General features: G+C 39.2%; 1 protein-coding gene and 1 long non-coding RNA gene across 2 annotated transcripts; both read right to left on the reverse strand.

Moving 5' to 3' along the window:
- Positions 1-256: 256 nt before the first annotated feature.
- LOC139583795 (uncharacterized) lies at positions 257-1,572 on the reverse strand. The gene is made up of 3 exons (XR_011676619.1): positions 1,185-1,572; positions 583-645; positions 257-479 (listed from the first exon to the last, which is right to left on the reverse strand). It is a non-coding gene; the product is annotated as an uncharacterized lncRNA (long non-coding RNA).
- A 6,961-nt stretch (positions 1,573-8,533) lies between these two features.
- LOC139583796 (zinc finger protein OZF-like) lies at positions 8,534-25,127 on the reverse strand. The gene is made up of 2 exons (XM_071415262.1): positions 24,855-25,127; positions 8,534-12,680 (listed from the first exon to the last, which is right to left on the reverse strand). Exons 1-2 carry the CDS (start codon positions 25,048-25,050, stop codon positions 11,392-11,394), a joined length of 1,485 nt encoding a protein of 494 aa, XP_071271363.1. The 5' UTR covers positions 25,051-25,127; the 3' UTR covers positions 8,534-11,391.
- Between the last annotated feature and the right edge of the window lie 945 nt (positions 25,128-26,072).

The following is a 26,072-nucleotide window of genomic DNA, read 5'->3' on the forward strand; positions in this document are numbered from 1 at the left end:
TTGTTTTACTCTTGTTTGAATCTATTGACCCCATAGTATTTCTTCCTTTGAAATGTAATATTGATATGTTGTATTGCGATTCATTTGATTTATATGCATTTGGTTTCACATTTTATATGAAATCACTGCCATGTATTTTTTTCCGCATGTTTCCTAGTTAATCATCCTTTACCATAAATTAATGTGTTCAACCAATAATCATAATATACTATTTTTGGAAGAGAAACAATTTAAAAAATAATTTGCAGACCACAAGTTGAACACCACTGGTTTATTGAACACACCACCACGATAGCCCCAACTCAAACCAGCAAGACAGTCCTTTAAAATTCTCCCAAACTCTGAACAGCGTTTACAACTGCTGATATTAAAGCATTTACAGCTGCTGATAGGGTTGTCTTCTCCGTGTTTGCAAAGGGTCTAGGAGTGGGCTCCATAATGGGCTGAGTACCTGTGTATACCAAACCATGGGACGTCTCCTGGAGTAAAAGACGTGACAGTCGTGAATATAAAAACACAATTTGTCAAGTCCTTTAATCTACAACGCATAGTTACACTCACACACGCAAAAAAGTTACTCACTTGTGGTTCCTGTTCTCCAAAGCCATCTACATTTTCAAGGGGAAACCTGGAACCTTTTGGCCACTGAAATAACGCATTATAAATGTTAATATTAGCCCATTCATCTCTTCTCAGTGTCTTTGTATTTTAACTAACACAACGTGGTAAACATAGCTCCTTTGACTCGGGTTAATCAACACCCGTAAACCACAGATTTTGTATTTGTATAAGAGTATGAATTCCCGTAACCGTGTGTTTACCCTGTTTCAGGAAGGCCATTGACACCAAAGCAAATATCAAACGACTCCAAATACACTTTGCTGTGTTCTCTAACAAAACCCGTTGAACATTCTATGATATGAAATGATGCCTTTATCCTCTCCATAATCCCAATTCCAAATTAATTAATTTATGACGTTTCCATTTTTGCAGTGTCCATTATGATCTTTACTGAAGTATCTTGATGAAGCAACTAAACATAGGAACTCGCTGTTCAAAAAGTGTTGACTCCATTTCACTCCCGAGTTTATTCAAAACAGTCGAAAATCAAAGTTCTATATAGAGTTCCTATAGGAGTTCTTTCAGCCCATATTAGTATTCACTCAAAGAAAATTCTTTCTTACCCACTGTTTAGTTTGTTGTTGAGGTTTAGGCAGAGCCAGGACAATACCCAGGAGACTTAGTAGTATTATTCCTCTCATCTTCACTTTGTGCTTTATTCAGAGAGACCACAGCACTTTTCAGTTTTATAGCGATGGGGATGTCACATGCCCCATAGGGGGCGTGTTCAAAATGGGCTGTCAATTTTTACACCTTTACATCAATGATGGTGAAAGTGACTTCCAAGTCCAATAGTGCCATTGGACATAGCATAAGCGCATTGGCATACACTGCCGTCTTTCTATATTTTGGCTTTGTCCTTACATTTAAGTAGCCATCACAAATTCATCTCAGTTAATTGAATCACTGCCCCATGCCATAGTTCTGAGAGTGTAATGTCCCCCCAAAAATGAATACATGTATTTGATCATTTATCACAAATGACAGTGCAGATGTTGACTTTATTCTGCACAGAGGAAAAATTACACTGAACAAACATATAAAACGCAACATGTAAAGTGTGCCTCAGGATATCGTCACGGTATCTCTGTGCATTCAAATTGCCATCGATAAAATGCAATTGTGTTCGTTGTCCGTAGTTTATGCCTGCCCATACCATAACCCCACCTCCACCATTGGGTATTCGTCCACACACGCAGTCTGTGGTTGTGAGGCCGGTTGGACGTGCTGACAAATTCTCTAAAACGACAAAGGCGGTTTATGGTAGAGAAATTAACATAATATTCTCTGGCAATAGTTCTGGTGGACATTCCTGCAGTCAGCATGCCAATTGCACGCTCCCTCAAAACATGAGACATCTGTGGCACTGTGTTGTGTGACAAAATTGCACATTTTAGAGTGGCCTTTTATTGTCCCCTGCACAAGGTGCACCTGTGTAATGATCATGCTGTCTTTTTTTTGTTGGTACTTTTTACCACCTTTTTTCTCCCTGATTTCGTGATATCCAATTGGTAGTTACAGTCTTGTTCCATCACTGCAACCCCCGTAAGGACTCGGGAGATGCGAAGGTCCAGAGCAATGAATCCTCCGAAACACGACCCTGCCAAGCCGGACTGCTTCTTGACACACTGTTTGCTTAAGCCGGAAGCCAACCGCACCAATGTGTCTGAGTAAACACTGTACAACTGGCCACCGTGTCAGTGTGCACTGCGCCTGGACCGCCACAGGAGTCGCTAGAGCACGATGGGACAAGGACATCCCTGCTGGCCAAGCCCTCCCCTAACCTGGACGACGCTGGGCCAATTGTGCACCGCCTCATGCGTCTCCCGGTCGCGGCCGGCTGCGACATGGCCTGGGATCGAACCCGGATCTGTAGTGATGCAGTGCCTAAGACCGCTGTGCCACTCGGGAGGCCCCAAATATTCATGCATATCAGCTTCTTGATATGCCACACCTGTCAGGTGGATGGATTATTTTGGCTAAGGAGAAGTGCTCACTAACAGGGATGTAAACGAATTTGTGCACAACATTTTAGAAAAATACACTTTTTGTGCATATGGAAAACTTCTGAGGTCTTTTATTTCAGCTCATGAAACATGGGACCAACACTTTACATGTTGCGTTTATATTTTTGTTCAGTGTATTAAAGATGCACTATGCCAAAATCGCTCTGCCAATTCCTGGTTGCTATAATCATAATGGTTAGCCTAATTTCAGTTTATGTAACAAAACAAGTAGTCATTGTGTTGAGAATTATTGTACCATCTAAACTGCTGGGAAATATATTTTCCATAACCAAAAACATTGTATTTTCAGCTGTTTGAGGTTCGTGTACAGAACCGAAACTAAAAGATCCACAAACAAAACTTAAAACCCGGGAAGCATAGAAATAGTGCACATAGAACATAGAACTAGTGCTTCTTAGACTTACTATCAATGAGAATGAAAGATCTATGACTGTTAGAATCTTGACTAGAACCCACAAATGTGATCATATCACTCCAGTGCTAGACTCTACACTGGCTTCCTGTTAATAAGGCTAGGGCTGATTTCAATGTTTTACTGCTAACCTACAAAGAATTACATGGGCTTGCTCCTACCTATCTCTCCCATTTGGTCCTGCCGTACATACCTACACATACTCTACGGTCACAAGACTCAGGGCTCCTTATTGTCCCTGAGTTTCTAAGCAAACAGCTGGAGGCAGGGCTTTCTCTTATAGAGCTCAATTTTTATGGAATGGTCTGCCTATCCATGTGACAGACGCAGACTCGACCTTTAAGTCTTTACTGAAGACTCATCTCTTCAGTAGGTCCTATGATTGAGTGTAGTCTGGCTCAGGGGTGCGAAGGTGAACGGCACCCTTGCTGTCTTTGCCTGGCCGGCTCCCCTCTCTCCGCTGGGATTCAAGTTAATCATTAATATGTTGGTTTCGTCTCAATCTCAACCAAAAATCTAAGTTAAATAGGACTAAATCAAATCAAACTTTATTTAAAATTTGATTAGTGTCACGCCTGCTCCCGCTCTTCCCCCCTGGCGCTCGAGGGCACCAGGCTCCCCAGCATTGCGCACTCCTGCCACCATCATTACGCACACCTGCCATTCCCCCATCCCGCGCATCAGCGATTATTGGACTCAATCACCGCTCTGTTCCCTGCTTCAGCATTGATTGTCGTATGTCCTTGTGTACCCGTGTGCCGACGCTGTGCCTGTCTTGTTACATGTTTGTTCCTGATTAAATGTTGACTCCCCGTACCTGCTTCTCATCTCCGGCGTCGGGCCTTACAATTAGATTTGATGTAGTGCTACTCTTTAACTTAGATGTCTGGTTGAGATGGAGACGTGAATCCAACATATCAATTATTAATTTGTAGACAAACTGGAATTAAAGCCAGACTAAGTCAGTGGCACAGATGGATCTATCCAAGCAGAAGATACATCTCCTTTACTAATTGTTGATATTTGGTTGTGTTGACAACCAAACACAATTCAATATTACTTTTGTAATACATTAAATAGCATAAAGTTAAGGCTGTCTTACAAACGAATGTAACATTCAACCTTTAAATGAGTAACACATCCATGACCACATTTTGAGGTGACTGTAACTATATACAGTGGGGAGAACAAGTATTTGATACACTGCTGATTTTGCAGGTTTTCCTACTTACAAAGCATGTAGAGGTCTGTAATTTTTATCATAGGTACACTTCAACTGTGAGAGACGGAATCTAAAACAAAAATCCAGAAAATCACATTGTATGATTTTTAAGTAATTAATTTGCATTTTATTGCAAGACATAAGTATTTGATCACCTTCCAACCAGTAAGAATTCCGACTCTCACAGACCTGTTAGTTTTTCTTTAAGAAGCCCTCCTGTTCTCCACTCATTACCTGTATTAACTGCACCTGTTTGAACTCGTTACCTGTATAAAAGACACCTGTCCACACACTCAATCAAACAGACTCCAACCTCTCCACAATGGCCAAGACCAGAGAGCTGTGTAAGGACATCAGGGATAAAATTGTAGACCTGCACAAGGCTGGGATGGGCTACAGGACAATAGGCAAGCAGCTTGGTGAGAAGGCAACAACTGTTGGCGCAATTATTAGAAAATGGAAGAAGTTCAAGATGACGGTCAATCATCCTCGGTCTGGGGCTCCATGCAAGATCTCACCTCGTGGGGCATCAATGATCATGAGGAAGGTGAGGGATCAGCCCAGAACTACACGGCAGGACCTGGTCAATGACCTGAAGAGAGCTGGGACCACAGTCTCAAAGAAAACCATTAGTAACACACTATGCCGTCATGGATTAAAATACTGCAGCGCACGCAAGGTCCCCCTGCTCAAGCCAGGGCATGTCCAGGCCCGTCTGAAGTTTGCCAATGACCATCTGGATGATCCAGAGGAAGAATGGGAGAAGGTCATGTGGTCTGATGAGACAAAAATTGAGCTTTTTGGTCTAAACTCCACTCGACGTGTTTGGAGGAAGAAGAAGGATGAGTACAACCCCAAGAACACCATCCCAACCATGAAGCATGGAGGTGGAAACATCATTCTTTGGGGATGCTTTTCTGCAAAGGGGACAGGACGACTGCACCGTATTGAGGGGAGGATGGATGGGGCCATGTATCGCGAGATCTTGGCCAACGACCTCCTTCCCTCAGTAAGAGCATTGAAGATGGGTCGTGGCTGGGTCTTCCAGCATGACAACGACCCGAAACACACAGCCAGGGAAACTAAGGAGTGGCTCCGTAAGAAGCATCTCAAGGTCCTGGAGTGGCCTAGCCAGTCTCCAGACCTGAACCCAATAGAAAATCTTTGGAGGGCGCTGAAAGTCCGTATTGCCCAGCGACAGCCCCGAAACCTGAAGGATCTGGAGAAGGTCTGTATGGAGGAGTGGGACAAAATCCCTGCTGCAGTGTGTGCAAACCTGGTCAAGAACTCCAGGAAACGTATGATCTCTGTAATTGCAAACAAAGGTTTCTGTACCAAATATTAAGTTCTGCTTTTCTGATGTATCAAATACTTATGTCATGCAATAAAATGCAAATTAATTACTTAAAAATCATACAATGTGATTTTCTGGATTTTTGTTTTAGATTCCGTGTCTCACAGTTGAAGTGTACCTATGATAAATATTACAGACCTCTACATGCTTTGTAAGTAGGAAAACCTGCAAAATCGGCAGTGTATCAAATACTTGTTCTCCCCACTGTATGTCTTCTTATGTAATTATATAAAGTGTGCATGTTCAAGGATACCTTTAATGTAATCTCAACTGCAATCCAGGTCATTTGGTTCTGCTATTAGGTGAAGCACAGTCATAATACATTAATCAGTTGTATAAACCAAAAATCACACATTGTTTTTCCATTGGAATTTGGTTGTGCTTTGATCAACATCTTAACCAAATATTACCCAATTATGCACATTTAAGTGACGTGGTGTGCCCAGTGGGATGTGGAATGTCTGTGAAAATCGAATTTGCACTTCCACATGTGAAAAACGAACTCAGATGGTTGTAATTTTGCATCCCATGTTGTCACATTTATTTAGCATGAGATCATGTTTTTACATGTGTAGTTTCATGTTATCACATGTTGCATTTACATGTCACGTTATTACATTAACTTCACATAAGATCACATGCGATCATGTGAGATCACGTGATCACATTTGAAACACATGTTATCACATGAAATTCAGGTGAGTTTTTTTGTAAGGGAAATGTACATGTGAGGAGGGAGAGAGTGGATGCATCACAGTCATAGGCAGGGGTAAGCCTCGGTCAGAAGGGTTCGGTCTCGAAGCAATGATGACTGTTATCCAGAGCCGTTAAACAGTGCAAAGTCTGGTCTCTGTAGCCGGTAGCTAGCCAGCTACTCCTCGACCACCACTGATCACTTAGCACACACGTGGGTGATGCCCTGGCAGCGGAAGGCTCACCGCATGTTAGCGCTAGTCCAAAGTAGCCTTCCCGAGCATTTGCGCATACCTCTGCCATCTCTGCTTGTACCCTTGCTTTGGCCTTGTCCGCTCAACCTCCAACATTCAAATCAAAACATAACATGCTAGCCAGTTAGCTAGCTTGCCAAACCAACCATCCATCTGACTTGCTTGACAGCTTTAATATGCCATGGTGGCTTTAATATTTTATAATCATATACACTCAGTGGCCAGTTTTTTAAGTACACATCTAGTACCGGATGAGACCCCCTGTAACCATGAAGGGATGCACCTGGTCAGCAACAATGTTCAGATACACGTTGCTCAATTGGTATCAAGGGAGTGAACATGTGCCAGGGAAATTATTCCCCACACCATTACAACACCACCACCAGCCTGTACTGTTGACATCAGGCAGAATGGGGCCATGGACTCATGCTGCTTATGCCAAAGCCTGACTCTGCCATCAGCATTACACAACAAGAACAGGGATTCGATGGAACAGGCAATGTTTCTCCACTCCTCAATTTCCCAGTGTTGTTGATCGCGTACTCACTGGAACCGCTTCTTCTTTTAGCTGATAGGAGTGGAAACTGGTGTGGTCATCTGCTGCAATAGCCAATCCGTGACAAGGACCGACAAGTTGTACGTTCTGAGATGCCCTTCTGCACACCACTGTTGTACTGCGCCGTTAATTGCCTGTTTGTGGCCCGCCTAGCTTGCACGATTCTTGCCATTCTCCTTCGACCTCTCTCATCAACGAGCTGTTTTCACCCACAGGACTGTATGTTTGTCGCACCATTCTCAGTAATCCCTAGGCACTGTTGTACGTGAAAAGCCTAGGAGGCTGGCTGTTTCTGAGATACTGGAACCGGCGCGCCTGGCACCGACGATCATACCACGCTCAAAGTCCCTTAGCTCACTAGTTTTTCCCATTCTAGCATTCAATCGAACGGTAACTGAATGCCTTGATGCCTGTCTGCCTGCTTTATATAGCAAGCCACGTCCACGTGACTCACTGTCTGTAGGAGCGTAGCATTTCCGTGAACGGGGTGGTGTACCTAATAAACTGGTCACTGAGTAGAACAAAACAAAAAACGTTTACAGGAGTGATGCTGCCTTTATAGTGCCATAGGGCTTTTGTTCAAATCAAAAGGGACGTGGTAAAAAAGGTGTTTGAATTCATATAGAATGAATCATATTCAGTCAGGGTTCCAGGTACAGTACATAGTTTAACATCATTTTCATTGATCATTGCATACTGCATATTATCATAACATTACTAAACATCATGATAATCATTATCATATCATAACCATTGTCATAATTCTCCTTATTGTATATGTTGCGAAAAGAAAATAACCTAGCCAGTCATCAAACCATATCATCAAAATGACATTGCTTTTGAAGCGCTTTGAGACTCTTCTATAAAGTTGTAATGGTTTTACTCAGCGCTTTCTTTTCCATGCGTTTGAGATGGACAAATGTAGCTGGAACTACACAACCAATGTTGCGGGACGTGGTTTCATCTTGACACTACACTTACAAACATACAAACTTTGATTTACTACCTGGTTCAGCAGGTTTAGGAATATATTAATACCCACCTTAAAGCTTTAGACTGCAATTTCGAAAAACAACAAAATGTCGTTCCCGTTCCATGTTTTAGTAAACAGCTGAGAGATGGGGCTAGAAAAATGTTGGCTAGCTCCTCTCAAATACCTAGGCAGCACTATAGATAGAAAGACTGACATCCACATGATCATTTTTAACATATTTTGAAGCTATTCAGTGTTTGTTTTCATTCTTGTTGTTTCTATACAACTGAGTAATAATACCTTATATTTTGGAATATGATGGTGTAAGATAGTTGTGCATTCATAAGTTGGGTCGTTAATGAATTCCTGGGCATTTGCACCCCTCATCTTTTGTAACCATGAAAAACACTTTACAATGACAAATAGTCACACATCATACATGTTTTTGTTTATATTGAACTGTTTATCAATGATAAAACACAATGCAAGTCATTTATACTGCAAAACTATAGGATTATGCATTGTTTAAAGTACTTGGCTTGTCTCAGTAGTAACATGTTTTGGGGATTTAGAGATATCTATTATTTTGAATGCTAGAAAGTAAACAAAAGTATTTCATATATTTATATAGTGCCTTCAGAAAGTATTCACACCCATTGACTTTTTCCACATTTTGTTGTGTTACAAAGTGGGATTAAAATTGATTTAATTGTCATTGTTTGTTAAATAACTACACAAAATACTCCAATGTCAAAGTGGAAGAAAGTATGACAAATAAGTATGACAAATAAAACACTAATATATCTTCATTAGATATGTATTCAACCCCCTGAGTCAATACATGTTAGAGTCACCTTTGGCAGTGATTACAGCTGTCAGTTTTTCTGGGTAAGTCTCTTTTCCACACCTGGATTGTGCAACGTTTGTTTGCCCAATATTCTTTCAAAAATTATTCTTAAACCTCTGTCAAATTGGTTGTGGATCATTGCTTGACAATCATTTTCAGGTCTTGCCATAGATTTTCAAGCAGATTTGTCAAAACTGGAACTTATCCACACGGGAACATTCACTATCTTCTTGGCAAGCAACTCCAGGTTAGATTTGACCTTGTGTTTTAGGTTATTGTCCTGCTGAAATGTGAATTAATTTCCCAGTGTCAGGTGGAAAGCAGACTGAACCAGGTTTTCCTCTACGTTTTTGCCTGTGCTTAGCTCCATTCAGTTTATTTTTTATACTAAATATCTTTATTTATACCCATAACATGATGCATCCACCACTATGCTTGCAAATATGGAGAGTGGTAGTAATGTGGTAGTAATGTGCTGTGTTGTATTGGATGTGCCCAAACATAAAAATTAGTATTCAGTACAATTAGTATTCAGTACAAAAAGTGAATTGCTTGCCAATTTTTTTGCAGTATTACTTTAATGCCTTGTTGCAAACAAGATACATGTTTTGGAATACTTTTGTTTTGTACAGGCTTCCATTTTTACTCCTGAATTGAATTTAGGCTTGCCATAACAAAGAGGCTGAATACTTATTGACTCAAGACATTTGCAGCTTTTAAATCCACTTTGACATTATGGGGTATTGTGTGACAAAAAAAGTTACATTTAATAATTTTTTTATTCAAGCTGTAACACAACAAAATGTGGAAAAAGTCAAGGGGTATGAATACTTTCTGAAGGCTGTGGCGGAAGAATCAGAATTAGTTAGGTAACATGGATAATTAAGCTGTCTTATCTGCATAATATGCTTATGTGATATACTTGTTATTAGAATGTATCCCTTTGGACTCTGGTGTTGGTAGTTGCACTTCTTCCCTCAACTGGGGCTCAGTCACCTGGTACCCAGAGAGAGGAGAAGTCAGACTTGTCTTTCACATGTCCCTGGTGCTATGCAGAATATCAGAAAGAGGACAGGAGGGAACATTGTCTTCATATGTGAATGTGTCTTTACCTATTCTTAAACCATGTGAAGGGATGGCGTGACTAATGGGGAACCAATTACTTGTCTCCACAATGTCTGTGCGTCAGTCACTCCCTCCTTTGTGGGGGGAGTGTCTGGAACCATTGTATGACATCTCTGATGTTGCACCTATCCTGGGATAGTGTATGACCTAGAGGCTCACTTCTCTCAGTGAGCTTGTCCAGGCGTGTGGTCAAGAAGAGGTTTTACTTGAGTTGCGAGTATCTGGAGTTGACAATTGATTTATGCCATAGAATGAGTTGGTGTTTTTGTGCTATGAAGTACCAAGAATGAGATCGGAGCCTCGTCTTAGGGGCCAAACTGAACGATAAGAACAGAATTTATAGCAAATGCTATCTGGCTGTGGGATACTCCATTCTCATTTATCAAGTCTCACCTTGTGACCCGTTCCACACATCTGTTGTTTGTTATGTAGACTAGGGGGTGGATCTTTGCTATAAAAGATTTCAGTAGCCTTTGTGTCGTGGCTCTCAACGAATCAGCTGAGGGTGGTTCGTCGACCAGCCACCGCTATTGCAGAGCTCTCACTAATAAAGATGTAGTTTAAGTATAACTCTGACTTGTGTGATAAGTCTGTCTCTCCTCATTTGATAATACAGAAATTAATCACCACAAGGCACTGTAGATCAATAATATATTTTTTTACCAATATAACATGTGTCCCTCAGGTTTTTGTAATTGGTACTAGGATATACAAGGACTTTGAGCATTCCCTCCATTGTTATCGGGGGAGGGGTCTATATTAAACAAAATTATTAGCCAATCACATCCTTTTAGAATTTAATATATTTTGAGGATTCCATTGATCATTTGGTGTCTAAATCCAGTGTCACTTGGTGTAACTCAATTTAATTTAAAGGAAATTACATTGTGAGAAAAATGATTAATCATATCACATGTATTATTTTTAAAGGGTTAATGACCTTAGAATTTAGAATCTGTGGTCTCAATTTCAGAAATTCCTCATTGACCTAAAATGTATCATTGGTGTTACTACTCCTGCTGGTGGCACACTTAATTATCAAAATTATTTAAAGTAATTAAGCTGCCATATTAGTTTATTTAGAATGGGAAAATGTACCTAAATACAGTACATTTAAATAAATACATTTTCCCCCAAAATAAAAATCTTCAACAATCAATGAATAAGTTATATGAATTGAAATGACCATTGAACAGATTCCAAGATAGCGGAGTGTACTTTTTACCAAGAGCATACTTGAGTGGTATGTCCTCTTAGTAGTCTCTTCCATCTAACACATTTTACACAAGGGGCATTGTTTCTTGTTCTTAGTCATTGTGAATATTTATTCTGTGAGTTCGCAGATGTCTTTTCAGACTTGATGCTAACTTCAAGTGAGTTCCACACAAATGACATTGAACTCCCTCCCCTGTATGAACCTTCATATGCGCAGTCAGGCTTCCCTTCAGACTGAAGCATTTGCCACATTCGTTGCAGCGATGTGGTTTCTCCTCTGTGTGAGTCATCATATGCTTTGTAAGGGTTCCCTTGTCACTGAAGCATTTGCCACATTCTTTGCACCGGAATGGTTTCTCCCCTGTATGAGTCCTCATATGCAATACCAGGCTTGCCTTTATGCTGAAGGATTTGTCACACTCTTTGCACGGATAGGATTTCTCCCCAGTGTGATTTTGCTGATGGAGTTTCAGACTTCCTTTTGTTGTCAAGGATTTTCCACACAAATCACATTTAAAAGACGGCCCTGCATGAGTACCCATATGATTTTTCAGGTTATTCTTGTGATTGAAACATTTGCCACATACGGTACAGCAATGTTGTCCCTCCTCCGTGTGAGTCTTCATGTGGCGGATCAGGTAGCAGTTCAAGACGAAACCTTGTCCACATATGTCACACATGTATGGTCTCTCTTCACTGTGCCTATTTTTCCCATGCATTTGTAGACCACGTCTTGTCACAAAGCACTTTCCGCAAACGTCACATTTCAGATTAGGCAACACACTGGTTTCTTTCCTTGGCCGTCCTCTTGGTCTCTCTTCAAGATGGCGATTTTGTCGATGCCTTTTCAGACTACGTGCTGTCGCCAAGCATTTTCCGCACACATCACATTTCAGGTCAGGCAACTCACTGTTTTCTTTCTTCGGCCGTCCTTTTGGTCTCTCTTCACCGTGCAAATTTTGTTGATGCCTTGTCAGGCCACCTGCTGTCGCAAAGCATTTTCCGCACAAGTCACATTTCAGATCAGGCAACTCCCTGGCTTCTTTCCTTGGCCGTCCTCTTCCTCTCTTTGATTTAAGAGGCTTTAACCGTGACAGTCGTATTCTATTCTCCACTTCATCCTCTTTTACATTATCACTTTCATCGTTGTCACTTTCTGGATTTACTTCAGATGGGGGCTGATATTCACTGGTTGAGTCGGACTCTCTGTAGCGCTCACCATCAAATTCTGTTTGGTTCTCTACAGTTGTAGTGTTGATAGAGTTCCATATAGATTCTTCGGCATCAGACTCGACTGGCCCCAGACTGGCGCTCCATTCCTGCTCATAGTGCTGTCGCTCAGGGTTAACAACCTCTTCAGTGAGAGTGAGCTGCTGGAGGTCTGGAGGGAAAGAGAAAGGAAGACATTTAATGAAAACTTAAACGCTTAAAAGAGACAAATAGGACTACCATCTATACGATGGGGCTTCAAAATCTGGATCATCCAATTCATTAAAAACACGTAATTTAAGATGTATCTTAAATTATATTCGGATTTGTGAATTTACTTATAGCTGATGCATGTTACTTGAAGTTCGAGAAGCAAGACATCTCAAAAAGTTGAAAAATTCTCATGTGAACTACAACTCCCACAAGTTTTGTTCATATGCTGGATTACACGTCACACTTGAGTCGCTTGAGCTGAACACTGACAGGTAAGGACCACCGCTGGTAAGAACATCTATAAGAACATACTATACAGATCGTTTCTGTGTTTTATATTATGCATTTATCGGATGCAATATTTGTCAATCTTTAGGGTGTTTTTGATTTTACCCACACTAACGTGACCTAAGAGGTGACTGAAATAGGGAACAACTTTGGAAAGAGGTGACTGAAATAGGGAACGACTTTGCAAAGAGGTGACTGAAATAGGAAACAACTTAAAAAAAAAAATATATATATTATTATTTATTACAAAAAACACAAGGAAGGGGTAACATTAAAGTATTAGAACATGAAGGACAAACAATACAGCATCAAGACACTATCAAACATGTATCAGTCTTTCCGCAACAGAGCCATCCTTATGTGTGAGGGTACGTGTGCAAGATAGTGATATAAAATATGTCATAGTTTCCTTTTTCATGATCACAATCTTGTGAAACCCGAACCCTCCAAGATCCGCCCCACAGTTCCCCAATAGCTGTCCCTCACCCATTCGAGACCCCTCCCACAGTCCCCCCCGGAAAAATAAAATAAAAAATACAATTAATTCCATTCCCCACCCCCAAGAACCCCCCAACGCACCAACAACCAAGAGAATGAACTAAAGAGAAAAAAGGAAAAGACAGAAGAAAACAGCAAACAACAATGCACATTTTTATTTTATTTTAAATAAAGGACATCAAGGACAACTGAAATCATAACAGCAATGCATACTTTATATGTTTGTGTGCATGTCTGGCACTATTACATGTATGTGTGTGTTCTTGTATGTGTTTATTTGAATGAGAGTGTGTGTATATGCATGTGTACAAACACCTGCACGTCATCAGCCTCAGCCTCAGGCAAACCGGCATTAGTTGTAAAAACACTGCCACTTAGTGTCATTCAAATGTACTTTTATTATGTTTTATTTTTACTTTTTTCCTCCTTTATCTTTTGACCATCATTCTCTCTCACACAGCAACTTCACTCCCACTTGTCTACAATTCCCCATACCAACCCTCAGCTTCCCTCAGCCCATCCCATCTATCTCTGCTGGCCACCCACTTTGTGTTTCTACGCAACACATATCTTTCAACTATGATGTTTAACGTACAATTCCAATCTATCTAATCGAATAGAATCTGCAGATTGTGTGTTGAAGATAAATACTTTTACTAAGAGTATTAGTATATTAGTAATTGACTGACCCGGTCTCTCCAGATCTCCTAACAGTACTATTTCTAGGGTCAATTTTAGATCAATGCTATGCATTTTCAGCCATTCCTGAACCTGAGACCAGAAACAGGCTACCTGAGGGCAATACCAAAATAAATGGTCTATTGAATCTGTATTCTCAAAACAAAATCTGCAGAGCTTCGATGATTTTATGCCCCAAATATTCAACATTTTGTTGGCGGCAAGAATTCTATATAATAATTTTAGCTGAAAAGCACGAAGTCTTGAATCTTGCGTTGTTTTATATATCAACTCATACACCCTGTACCATGGAATCGGTACATCAAAAATCTCTTCCCAACTATTTTGCAATCTGTATGGCACAGTTGTCAACATCCTGGTCCTCAAATGAAACTGGTATACTTCCCTATTTATGTTATTTTTATTCCTCCGCCAGTTTTGATCCTTTATATTGGACAGACAGACATTTCCCTACCTCCTCCCGCTGCCACCCACCTCCTCCATTTTTGGGGAAATGCTGTAATCAACTGGTTGTACTCTTGGATTGAGCAGACCTTCCCGTACAATTCTGATAACTCCATGAAGGACATAACTCTACCATTACAATTTAGAATATAATTTAAGAACAAAATACCCCTTTCAAACATCTTTCCCATAAATAAGGGTATTTTATCAACCAGCACATTTGAGTTCAGCCATAATATTTGTTGTAATATTTGTTCTATCTTTTCAGGGGGATGAAATTTAAATTGTAGCCAGCTCTGCAATGCTTGTTTGAAAAAGACAGATAATTTGAAAAAAGTATTATTTTCAATTAATCAAAAATTAATCTGCGCAAAGGCAATTTTTAAACAATGGATGAGCTTTTCTTATGAATCTACTTGAGAACCATTTAGGGTTCAAATAAAACTTTTGAATGAGTGAAGCTTTTAGAGAGAGGTTTAGTGCTTTTTTATTTAATAATCTCAACCCACCCAGTTCATTATATAGATAGGCTCATTTTATTTTGTCTGGTTTAGCGTCCCAGATAAAGCGAAATATTTTTTGCTCATATGATTTGAAAAACAAATCATCAGGAGTAGGCAGCACCATAAGTAAGTGAGTAAACTGAGATATGACTAAGGAGTTAATCAGGGCAATTTTTCCATAAATAGACAGGTATGTACCTCTCCATGGTTGCAGGATCTTGTCTATTTTTACAAGTTTTCTATTGAAATTCATTGTGGAGAGCTTATTTATATCTTTTGTGATATGAATACTGAGTATGTCTACTTCACCATCAGCCCATTTTATAGGTAAGCTGCAAGGTAATGTAAAAGTAGTATTTTTTAAGGATCCAATACGTTATATTGTACACTTATCATAATTAGGTTTTAGTCCAGAGAGTACAGAAAAGTTATCTAGATCTTTAATGAGACATTGCAGGGATCTAGCTTGCGGACTTAACATAAAACTTGAGTCATCGGCATACATGGACACCTTTGTTTTTAAGCCTTGGATTTCTAATCCTCTAATGTTGTTATTGGATCTGATTTTAATAGCTAGCATTTCGATGGCCAAAACGAATAGATATTGTGACAGCGGACACCCTTGTTTAACTCCTCTTGACAATTAAAAACTCTCTGAGAAGTAGCCGTTATTTACTATTTTACACCTGGGGTTGCTGTACATTATTTTTACCCATTTTATAAGAGAATTACCGAAATTTGGTGCCTGTAAGTTAAATAAATTGGTATAAATGTTTTCGAAGAAATGTGGATCATCCTGATTTGGACCATATAGATTAATGAGCCAAATCTCCTTTTCGTCCACTTTCATATTCAAAAGGATCCACCTTCCTTGCGAATCATTCCTGATTATTTGCACATTCACATCGAGATTTTTGTTAATTAATATCATCACACCCTCTGAGTTCCTTTGTCCATGACAGAAAATTATTTCACCACCCCATTCCTTTTTCCATGCAACTTCATCTAAGGATGTAGAGTGAGTTTCCTGTAAACAGTATATGTTATATTCCTTTTATTTTAGCCATGTAAAGACTGATCTTCTTTTTCTATAATCTGCCAAACCGTTACAATTATAACTAGCTATACTTATTTCACCCCTTACCATAACTAGATACTATTCTCAGTCTAAATGGACCATAATTAGTGCTTGTAAAGTTACTGCCATGAGGGGTATTATGAAGGTCAAAACTAGAGCTTTCAAATGTCTGATATTTAGAATTCAAGAAATAGGTTCTAGCAATATTTTTTTATTCCCTTGCCTGTGAGCCAATGCCACAGATGTTAGAAGATTGAGACAAGTTATGTGTCTAACAAATCTGAGTAGGTTGATGTGTATGATATTGGATATGATATAATGAGAGTGTGTATGATGTCTGTATAAGAGTAAGACTATAATGTGTCTTAAATAATATCTCTGCCAATTTGCATGTTTGAGTGTCTATGTGTGTAACATGTAGTGCGTATAGCCTTAATATTCATAATTGTAATCCATATCTTATCATCATCATAGTTGCATCATAATTACCTTCAACATAATTGAAAAACACATCCCAGCATTTCCATAGCAATTGACGTTTCACATGATCATGAAAGAGACCTTGCATTACTCTAGAGACGGCTTCACTACAGTACAAATGTATTCCGAACAATATGTTATTATTCCCCAATGCCCCTATTCTGATATCGTCCCCTTGCTTGTTGTAAACATATATAAACTTGCAGACAAATACATAAAAAAGATAGACAAACAATAAACACATTAAATGATAAAACAGTTCGACAATAGAGAGAGGGAGAACCGAGAAAAGAGAGCGAGATCAGGTGTGTGTGTGTATGTATAAGTCCGTATGTGTAAGCAAGCATGTAGTTGAGTATGTGCTTGTTCATACCCACTTCATAATATTCAGATATTTTAAACAGTTCCCATACCTTCTTTTTTTTCCGTAACATGAAGTCCCTGTAGAATTTAGTACAGCCACGGTGTTATGGAGCTGTCTCGGAATAGCTGTCCATCTATAAAGAGTTTGTCCACAATGATAAAGGCACGCCTACCATCCTTCCTTTGTTGTCTTTGTACTGGATACAGTCTCTTACGACGTTCGTTTATCTCCTTTGGAAATTGGTCATTGAGGCACGAATTTGGTCCCTTTAAGCTCCCTTTCTCTGCTTTTGATCAGCTCCTTTTGTTTGTTGGTAGTGTTCAAATTTTGCGATGATCGGTCGGGGACCCTTGGTCTTGTCGCTCCGAGCTCCAAGTCTGTGTACTCGGTGGAAAGCCACCTTGTTTACAGTCTCTATAGAAAGTTTCAATGTGGATTTCATGAATTCTCTGATCGCGCCCTCTGGATTATTGGATGCGTCCTCAGGAATACCAGAATTTTTTTTGATTTTCACGCATGCTACGACTTTGTATGTCTAGTAGCGTCTCTTTCATCACCCTGTTTTCCCTGAGTAGACAATCCATGTTGGAATCGTGTATTTTTACCTTGGCTGTGAATAGGAAACAACTTTGCAGTGATACAAAAGCTACAGTGAATCCAAATTAATGTTATTCCCAAAAAGTAACCACGTAAAAAAAAGAATTCAACCTGATAATCCTTAAATAGCAACAGTATTAACTAGAGGTCGACCGATTAATCGGAATGGCCGATTAATTAGAGCCGATTTCAAGTTTTCATAACAATCGGAAATCTGTATTTTTGGCCACCAATTATTATTTTTTACACCTTTATTTATCCTTTATTTAACTAGGCAAGTCAGTAAAGAACACATTCTTATTTTCAATGACGGCCTAGGAACGGTGGGTTAACTGCCTTGTTCAGGGGCAGAATGACAGATTTTTACCTTGTCAGCTCGGGGATTCAATCTTGCGGTTAACGAGTCCAACGCTCTAACCACCTGCTTTACATTGCACTCCACGAGGAGCCTGCCTGTTACGCAAATGCAGTAAGAAGCTAAGGTAAACTGCTAGCTAGCATTAAACGTATCTTATAAAAAAACAATCAATCAATCAATCATAATCACTAGTTAACTACACATGGTTGATGATATTACTAGTTTATCTAGCGTGTCCTACGTTGCATATAATCGATGCGGTGCGCATTCGCGAAACAGGACTGTCGTTGCTCCAACGTGTACCTAAACATAAACATCAATGTCTTTCTTAAAATCAAAACACAAGTATATATTTTTTAAACCTGCATATTTAGTTAATATTGCCTGCTAACATGAATTTACATTTTACATTTACATTTAAGTCATTTAGCAGACGCTCTTAACCAGAGCGACTTACAATTTCTTTTAACTAGGAAAATTGTGTCACTTCTCTTGCAAGAGTCAGGGTATATGCAGCAGTTTGGGCCGCCTGGCTCGTTGCGAACTGTGTGAAGACTATTTCTTCCTAACAAAGACAGCCAACTTCGCATTTGCGCATTTGCGAAAAAAGCACAATCGTTGCACGACTGTACCTAACCATAAACATCAATGCCTTTCTTAAAATCAATACACAAGTATATATTTTTAAACCTGCATATTTAGCTAAAAGAAATCCAGGTTAGCAGGCAATATTAACCAGGTGAAATTGTGTCACTTCTCTTGCGTTCATTGCACGCAGTCAGGGTATATGCAACAGTTTGGGTTGCCTGGCTCGTTGCGATCTAATTTGCCAGAATTTTACGTAATTATGACATAACATTCAAGGTTGTGCAATGTAACAGGAATATTTAGACTTATGGATGCCACCCGTTAGATTAAATACGTAACGGTTCCGTATTTCACTGAAAGAATAAATGTTTTGTTTTCGAGATGATAGTTTCCGGATTCGACCATATTAATGACCTAAGGCTCGTATTTCTGTGTGTTATTATATTATAATTAAGTCTATGATTTGATAGAGCAGTCTGACTGAGCGGTGGTAGGCAGCAGCAGGCTCGTAAGCATTCATTCAAACAGCACTTTCGTGCGTTATGCCAGCAGCTCTTCGCAATGCTTCAAGCATTGCGCTGTTTATGTTCAAGCATATCAACTCCCGAGATTAGGCTGGTGTAACCGATGTGAAATGGCTAGCTAGTTAGCGGGGTGCGCGATAATAGCGTTTCAAACGTCACTCGCTCTGAGACTTGGGGTAGTTGTTCCCCTTGCTCTGCATGGGTAACGCTGCTTCAAGGGTGGCTGTTGTCGATGTGTTCCTGGTTCGAGCCCAGGTAGGAGCGAGGAGAGTGACGGAAGCTATACTGTTACACTGGCAATACTAAAGTGCCTATAAGAACATCCAATAGTCAAAGGTATATGAAATACAAATCGTATAGAGAGAAATAGTCCTATAATTCCTACAATAACTACAACCTAAAACTTCTTACCTGGGAATATTGAAAACACAACCACTCTCCTTCTCACTATCACGCATTAGTTTCGCTTCCCCACCCGCCATTTTTAAAAAGACCCGACGGGGCTCATTGCCTGCTTGAATTATGCAGAAACAGGCAGCGTTTAGGTCATGTAATTGATAATGTTGGAAAGGGGAGAAATTGTGCTTTACAATGGTATTGACATTACAGTTGATCTGAAAGTATTACGTTTTTGGGGCGCTAAAATAAGGGCAATTGTACGGACCAAGGCGATGTACGAGTTTACGTGAGTTTACGTTAAGTACCTTACTGTAATAGAGTTTCATTAAAATGGGAAAAATTTGTTTTTTTTAGCAAAAACATATTTCTCATGTAAGAATTTTGCGAGGACAGTCTGGGAGTGGTCTGAGTGAGGAGGGGAAAACGGGAAAACTATTTTTGACAGAGAGGATTGGAACGCTTTGTTATTTTTTATTTAATACGGGAAAGGTCCATAGAGAGCGGCCACGCACACTCTACTGCAGTTGGTCAGGGAATGTGATGCTAACTACGTAGCTAGTAGGCACACAGATAATAGCTTGCTATGAAGTAGCCATATATACACACACACTATACTGAACAAAAATATAAACGCAACAATTTCATTGATTTTACTGAGTTACAGTTAATATGAGGAAATCAGTCAAATTAAATAAATTCATTAGGCCCTCATCTATGGATTTCACATGTCTGCGAATACAAATATTAATCTGTTGGTCACAGATACACCTGCATTGCTTGCTGTTTGGGGTTTTAGGCTGGGTTTCTGTACAGCACTTTGAGATATCAGCTGATGTAAGCAGGGCTATATAAATACATTTGATTTGATTTGAGATACAGTACCTTAAAAAACTTGGTATTTTTGTGCATTCAAATTTCCATTGATAAAATGCAATCGTGTTCGTTGTCTGTAGCATATGCCAGCCCATACCATAACCCCACTCGGTTTATTTTTTTTATTATAACATTTAAAATTACAATTTAAAATTACAATTTGGGGCGGCAGGTAACCTAGTGGTTAGAGCGTTGGACTAGTAATTCGAAAGGTTGCAAGATCAAATCCCCGAGCTGACAAGGTACAAATCTGTTGTTCTGCACCTGAACAAGGCAGTTAACCCACTGTTCCTAGGCCGTCATTGAAAATAAGAATTTGTTCTTAACTGACTTGCCTAGTTAAAGGTAATTTTTTGAAAATTACAATACAAACATAGGGCATCACTACACGTATATATTCACTCCAGAAACATAAAATAACATTAAAAGTAAAAAATAAAAATAAATCACAAGAATTGTCTTTCAAAAGTTAAAGTACCTAAAATAAAATGAACAAAATAAAGGCCAGGGGTTACAGTTGTACAAACCTATGACAGAGTTGTAAGAATAAAGTGTTTTTGTTGTTATTGACTAATTCTAGGGATTTGATTAAATATTGTATTTCAAGTGGAAATATATTGCATTTGGGGACAGATTTCAAATATTTGTTTTTGTGTATATAACATTTACCAGAGAGAATGAAGAAATGAACGACTAATTCAGAAGTGTTGTTTTCATTTGAATAATAACATATTACATCATCCATATTGTAAATACATCGGTCTTATTGATGAAATTAAAAATGTCAATATTTAACTCGCTCCAAAATAACTTCACAGTCACACTCATAAAAACATTGTATAATAGTTTATCCTCCTTTATCACAGAAAAGGCTTATGTCCTCTAAATCCATGAATTTAGACAACAAGTTAGGGGATAGGGGGATACCTAGTCAGTTGTGCAATTTCAACTGAAATGTGTTGAATGTGAAATGTCTCTGAATCAGAGAGGTGCGGGGTCCTGCCTTAATCGACCTCCACATCTTCGGCGCCCGGGGAACAGTGGGTTAACTGCCTTGCTCAGATTTTTACCTTGTCAGCTAAGGGATTCGATCCAGCAACCTTTCGGTTACTGGCCCAACACTCTAAGTAGGCTACCTGCCGCCACGCAAGTTATTGCAAGGGTATGTTTTGTGCAAGATTTTTGTGAATTTCTTTTACTTTATTTGATATACAACATTTGTGAGGGAGCAACCAAGCTCTCTTCCATTCAATTTCAATAATATATGTATTCCAGAAGAATTTTATTAATTAAGTCCTGAAGGTGTTGCTTTGCATATAGAATTAAAATCTTTATACATTATTACATTTGAACTTACTCAACCGGTTGTCTGTGCGGTAGAAATTTGAGACAAAATATCCACAGGAAAGTATTATTTACCCAACTGTTTAGAGCGCCGGTACGGCCTATGAAATTTCTATTACCTGGCACGTGTGCAAAACCATGTAAACACCTGCAAGACTTCAGTTAGTATGCATGCATCGCATAAGTACATTTGCACGTGCCTTAGATCATGAACAAACACATCTTGATTGCCACATACAGAGACCAGCGTTTTTGAAGTCGGTTGAACCGACTTGAATCTAATTTAACATGTTAAAGAAATCCCCATGAAAATCCGTCAGTTTAAGGTAGAGATATGTTTTTTTGTTGCATTTAATCCACCGCATCCGCCGATAACGCCCTTCTGCATCTGTGTTGAAAGGTGGCAGAGCTAGAGCTGTGTTTGTCAGACCATGAGACATCCCGAAAATTGGTCTCCTCACGAAAACGTCTGTAGCCTCCGAACGGTTTGGCCTACACAATATGACCCCTCTGTGGAAAGCTGAGACTCTCACGGGCATGATGGTGTTCCGTCTTGCCCTAGGACAACCACAAGACTCATCTGAAGGTCCCTGGTACCAGTTTTTAAAATGTAGATAGTTTAGTGCCTACAATGTAACTAAATAAAAATAGTGTCCAGATCATTCTTATATCTCTCAGATATAGGACAGACACTTCAGAACAAACTTCCTTTCGATTTTTATCTGTTGTTCCATGTAGTGAATCTGTTATTCAATGCGTTTCTATTGGCTAACAGCAGTAATGCCAAATTAAATGTTTCAAGGGGTCTTTAAAATTCTAAATCAAATAGCTAAATAATCCTTGGTATGACCATCTTAAAACAATTCCATACGTTAGCTTAGAAAACATCGAATTTGATGCTGAAATCATTGCCTCAATCGGGACCATGGCTATCTGAAAACAGCAGTTTGTGGAGAGCGCACGCCTTAAACATGACTGCTTTAGAGCAGTTTGCTGATGAAAAGTGCCAGGAGAAAGGTGCAGCAAGCTCATTGATTATGTTCACATGCAAACTAATAATTCAATATTAAACTGATTATGGCAGTAGGCCGAGTATGGCATTAGTCATGGTCATTTCTCTGTAAAAGGACACACGAGCACCAACGTGAAGTTCAAAGGATCATGTCAAATTGTCTGTCACATGAAAGCTAAGGGTGTATTTTTTTTAATCATAGTTGTGTCTCCTGCTACTGTTCTCCCTTCCACTGGCATACTGTTATGTTAAGCCGATAACGGTTTTCTTTCTCTAATCTGGTGGTCAAAGCAAGATTGTGAAAAGTCTGGACAACGCCTCCCTCTCGCCACTCTCTCTCTCTCCCCTATTAATGTCACCTCTCACAGCTCTTACTGACACCTACCCATGAGCCCCCTCTCTTTCCATTTACTGTAACCAGCATCCTTACCCACTGAGCACAGTTGACACTGGACGTCGAAAAATAGTCTAAATTTGGTCAGTCTGCCCTGGTTTCAGCGTCCACAGACATATTTTTTGGGGGTCCGATCTGGACCAGCCCTGATTTCAACGTCAACAGACGTCAGGACTGGCCTTCATTTGGCCCAAACATAGATGTCCGGACTGGACCAAATCTGAATCAATCATAGACGTCTATGTTTCACATGTTTGGACATTTCAGTACAGTAGAGCACAGTGAAGAGAAGTAGAGTATAGTTCAGTACAGTACACAGTAGTACTCTACTCTACTGTACTATATGACATTCGTATCCATAATTATGCATTTCTGTGTAGTATAGATGTATAGATCAGGGACCCATGATGAAATTCTGTTAACGAAATTCTGTTACCGGGTGTTAATCCACTTCACGTAAACTTTGAATTTCAATGGTGTTTGTTTGGCATACATTTTAAGTGAAAAATCGTGGAATTGCCCTCATGTAAACACCTTACTTTGCTTATCTTAATCGGCGTAAAGTCATAATAGAAGTAAGCATACGCATATTAAAACACCTGGTTTTCTGAGCAATCTTTCAAATGATTGGGACCAGCTGAATTGGAGTTACAGCTGTGTATTTGATCTGCGCATGTGCCACCAGCGCAAGCCTCCCTCTTATGATTTGCCTAGTTAAAAAGGTTAAATAAGAAAAATATATAGAAAATAAATGTGCAAGTGAAGTGAGTTCAGAAAAACTTAAAAGTATGCATCTTAGAAATAGTTTTCACAAACAAACGTTAAATGTCCAAATTCAATCAAATGGGCTTCCCAAAAATAACATGGTCGCAGTGGTAGAACGTTTATTTTGATTGTCGATTTTTTTCATTCATCAAAGTCCCCTGTTTTCAGACGTGTCCATGTAAACAAGATTATTAGGGAAATCGTTCTGGTAACACTTTATTTTAAGAGTCTATAATAAAACATTTATATGCCATTTCTAAATGTGTAAACCATATATTAATCATTACTCCCACATTAATAAACCATTTACTAATCATCAGTAGAGTATTTTTGCAGTCCCTAATCTAAAGTGAGTGCTATTATTACTTCATAAATACTTTATAAATGTTTCGAGTGACAAGTGTAATTTCTCACAAAAAGATGGGCATGCCATTGGTAGACATTCCTCCAGTACCTTACTAACAGTTACAAATATGGGACTAATGATTAATAAGTGGTGCGCAAACGGTTTGTAAATGCCTTGTAAATGTTTTATTATGGACCCTTAAAATAAATAATCTTGCAAAGCATGTAGCCCTAAACGTTTAAATCAAACTATTATATTAAACGGACTATTCACAATAATGGCATTATTGGCTTCATGTAACCGTACTCAGTAGGCTGGCAGGGTAATTCGACAAAAAGCAATGTCGCAACAACAAAAATATTGCGACAGGTATATTGTTAACAGATATGAGACATTTTCTGAAGATAGACAAAAAAGTTTCCGTTGGACAGGGGTGGATTTTTCTTTTGTCGAACTTTCTTTATTGCGGCAAATGATAGAAGCAGTGTTTTTCGAATAAATGATGATTGCCGAATACTTTTTTTAAAGGTAGTATTAGGCTACAATGTAAAATGAATGTCAAAGAGAGACGTCACATACCTGCTAATCTATGCATTTTTATCTCTGGTTTGAAAACCAAGTCCAGCAGTCTTCGTAGACGTGCATTCGCCCGTTTCAAACGGTAGATTTCTTCCTGGTACTCTGCGATCGTTTTTTTAACTACTACGGATATCTCCAAAGGAACTGCTGTTAATTTTTCGTTGAGAAACACATTGATCTGTTGTAGTTTAGACATTTTGGGGAGAAAATGGATGGGTGGGAAAAAAATGTTGTTATTTTGCTGTCATTACTACGGATTCGTGCTCGAGAAACAGGAAATGTGTAGAATAATTACTTCTTCTTAAATTTGGTTGGCGGATGGCAACCAACTGAAAGGTGCCTACTGCCTACACCCCCACCTACTGTACTGGAGTGTGAAGCCGGTCACCCCATACACAAAATAACACAGTGCTGTAAGTATGTATTAAATCCTGTATTTCTAATAAAATAAACTAGGGCTCTATTTAATCTGTAGCGCTGAAGTTCGGTGTTACATCGTGATTTCAATTTAAAGGCAATGTTCCCGTGTTAGCGGAGAGTGCATGCGCAATAAACGCTGCATTTGTCAATAAATGCTGCATTTGTCGGCTGAATCGGGGATGACCTTATTGCGCAATCTATAAAGCTTCAGCGATACAGATTGAATCAAGCTCTTACACTTGTTGTTGGTATTCGTCTTCCACAGAGAGAGGTGCATAATATGATATTATCTGTACTCTGATGTGGCCAGACCAAATTGGGGAGATCTTGTGGAATGTGGCCTTCCCTACCTTTCTGCTACTTCTTCCCTGGACTCATCGTCATGCTCAGCTACAGCAAAATACTGCAGGTAGGCGCCAGTCAAAAACTTGGTTGCATTGCCAGATTGACTTACATTGACTAATTTATGTACACACGTGGCATAAATAAGGAAATGTTTTTTAAAAAGTGGTTTGGATGTATGCACACTTTTTTAACATGCATTGTTCACTAATGTTCATGTCAGGTGGTGATCAAATCATATTTTTAAAAATATTTTTACAAGTGTCTTGACTTATTGTGCTTTAAATGTGAACAGTATCATCCAATAAAATCAAATGTGATTGGTCACATACACATGTTTAGCAGATGTTATTGCAAGTGTAGCGAAATGCTTGTGTTTCTAGCTCCAACAGTGCAATCTAACAATTCACAACAATACACACAAACCTAAACGTAAAATAATGGAATTAAGGAATA

The sequence above is a fragment of the Salvelinus alpinus genome, chromosome 8 (assembly GCF_045679555.1).
Source record: "Salvelinus alpinus chromosome 8, SLU_Salpinus.1, whole genome shotgun sequence".
Classification (NCBI taxonomy): Eukaryota; Metazoa; Chordata; class Actinopteri; order Salmoniformes; family Salmonidae; genus Salvelinus; species Salvelinus alpinus.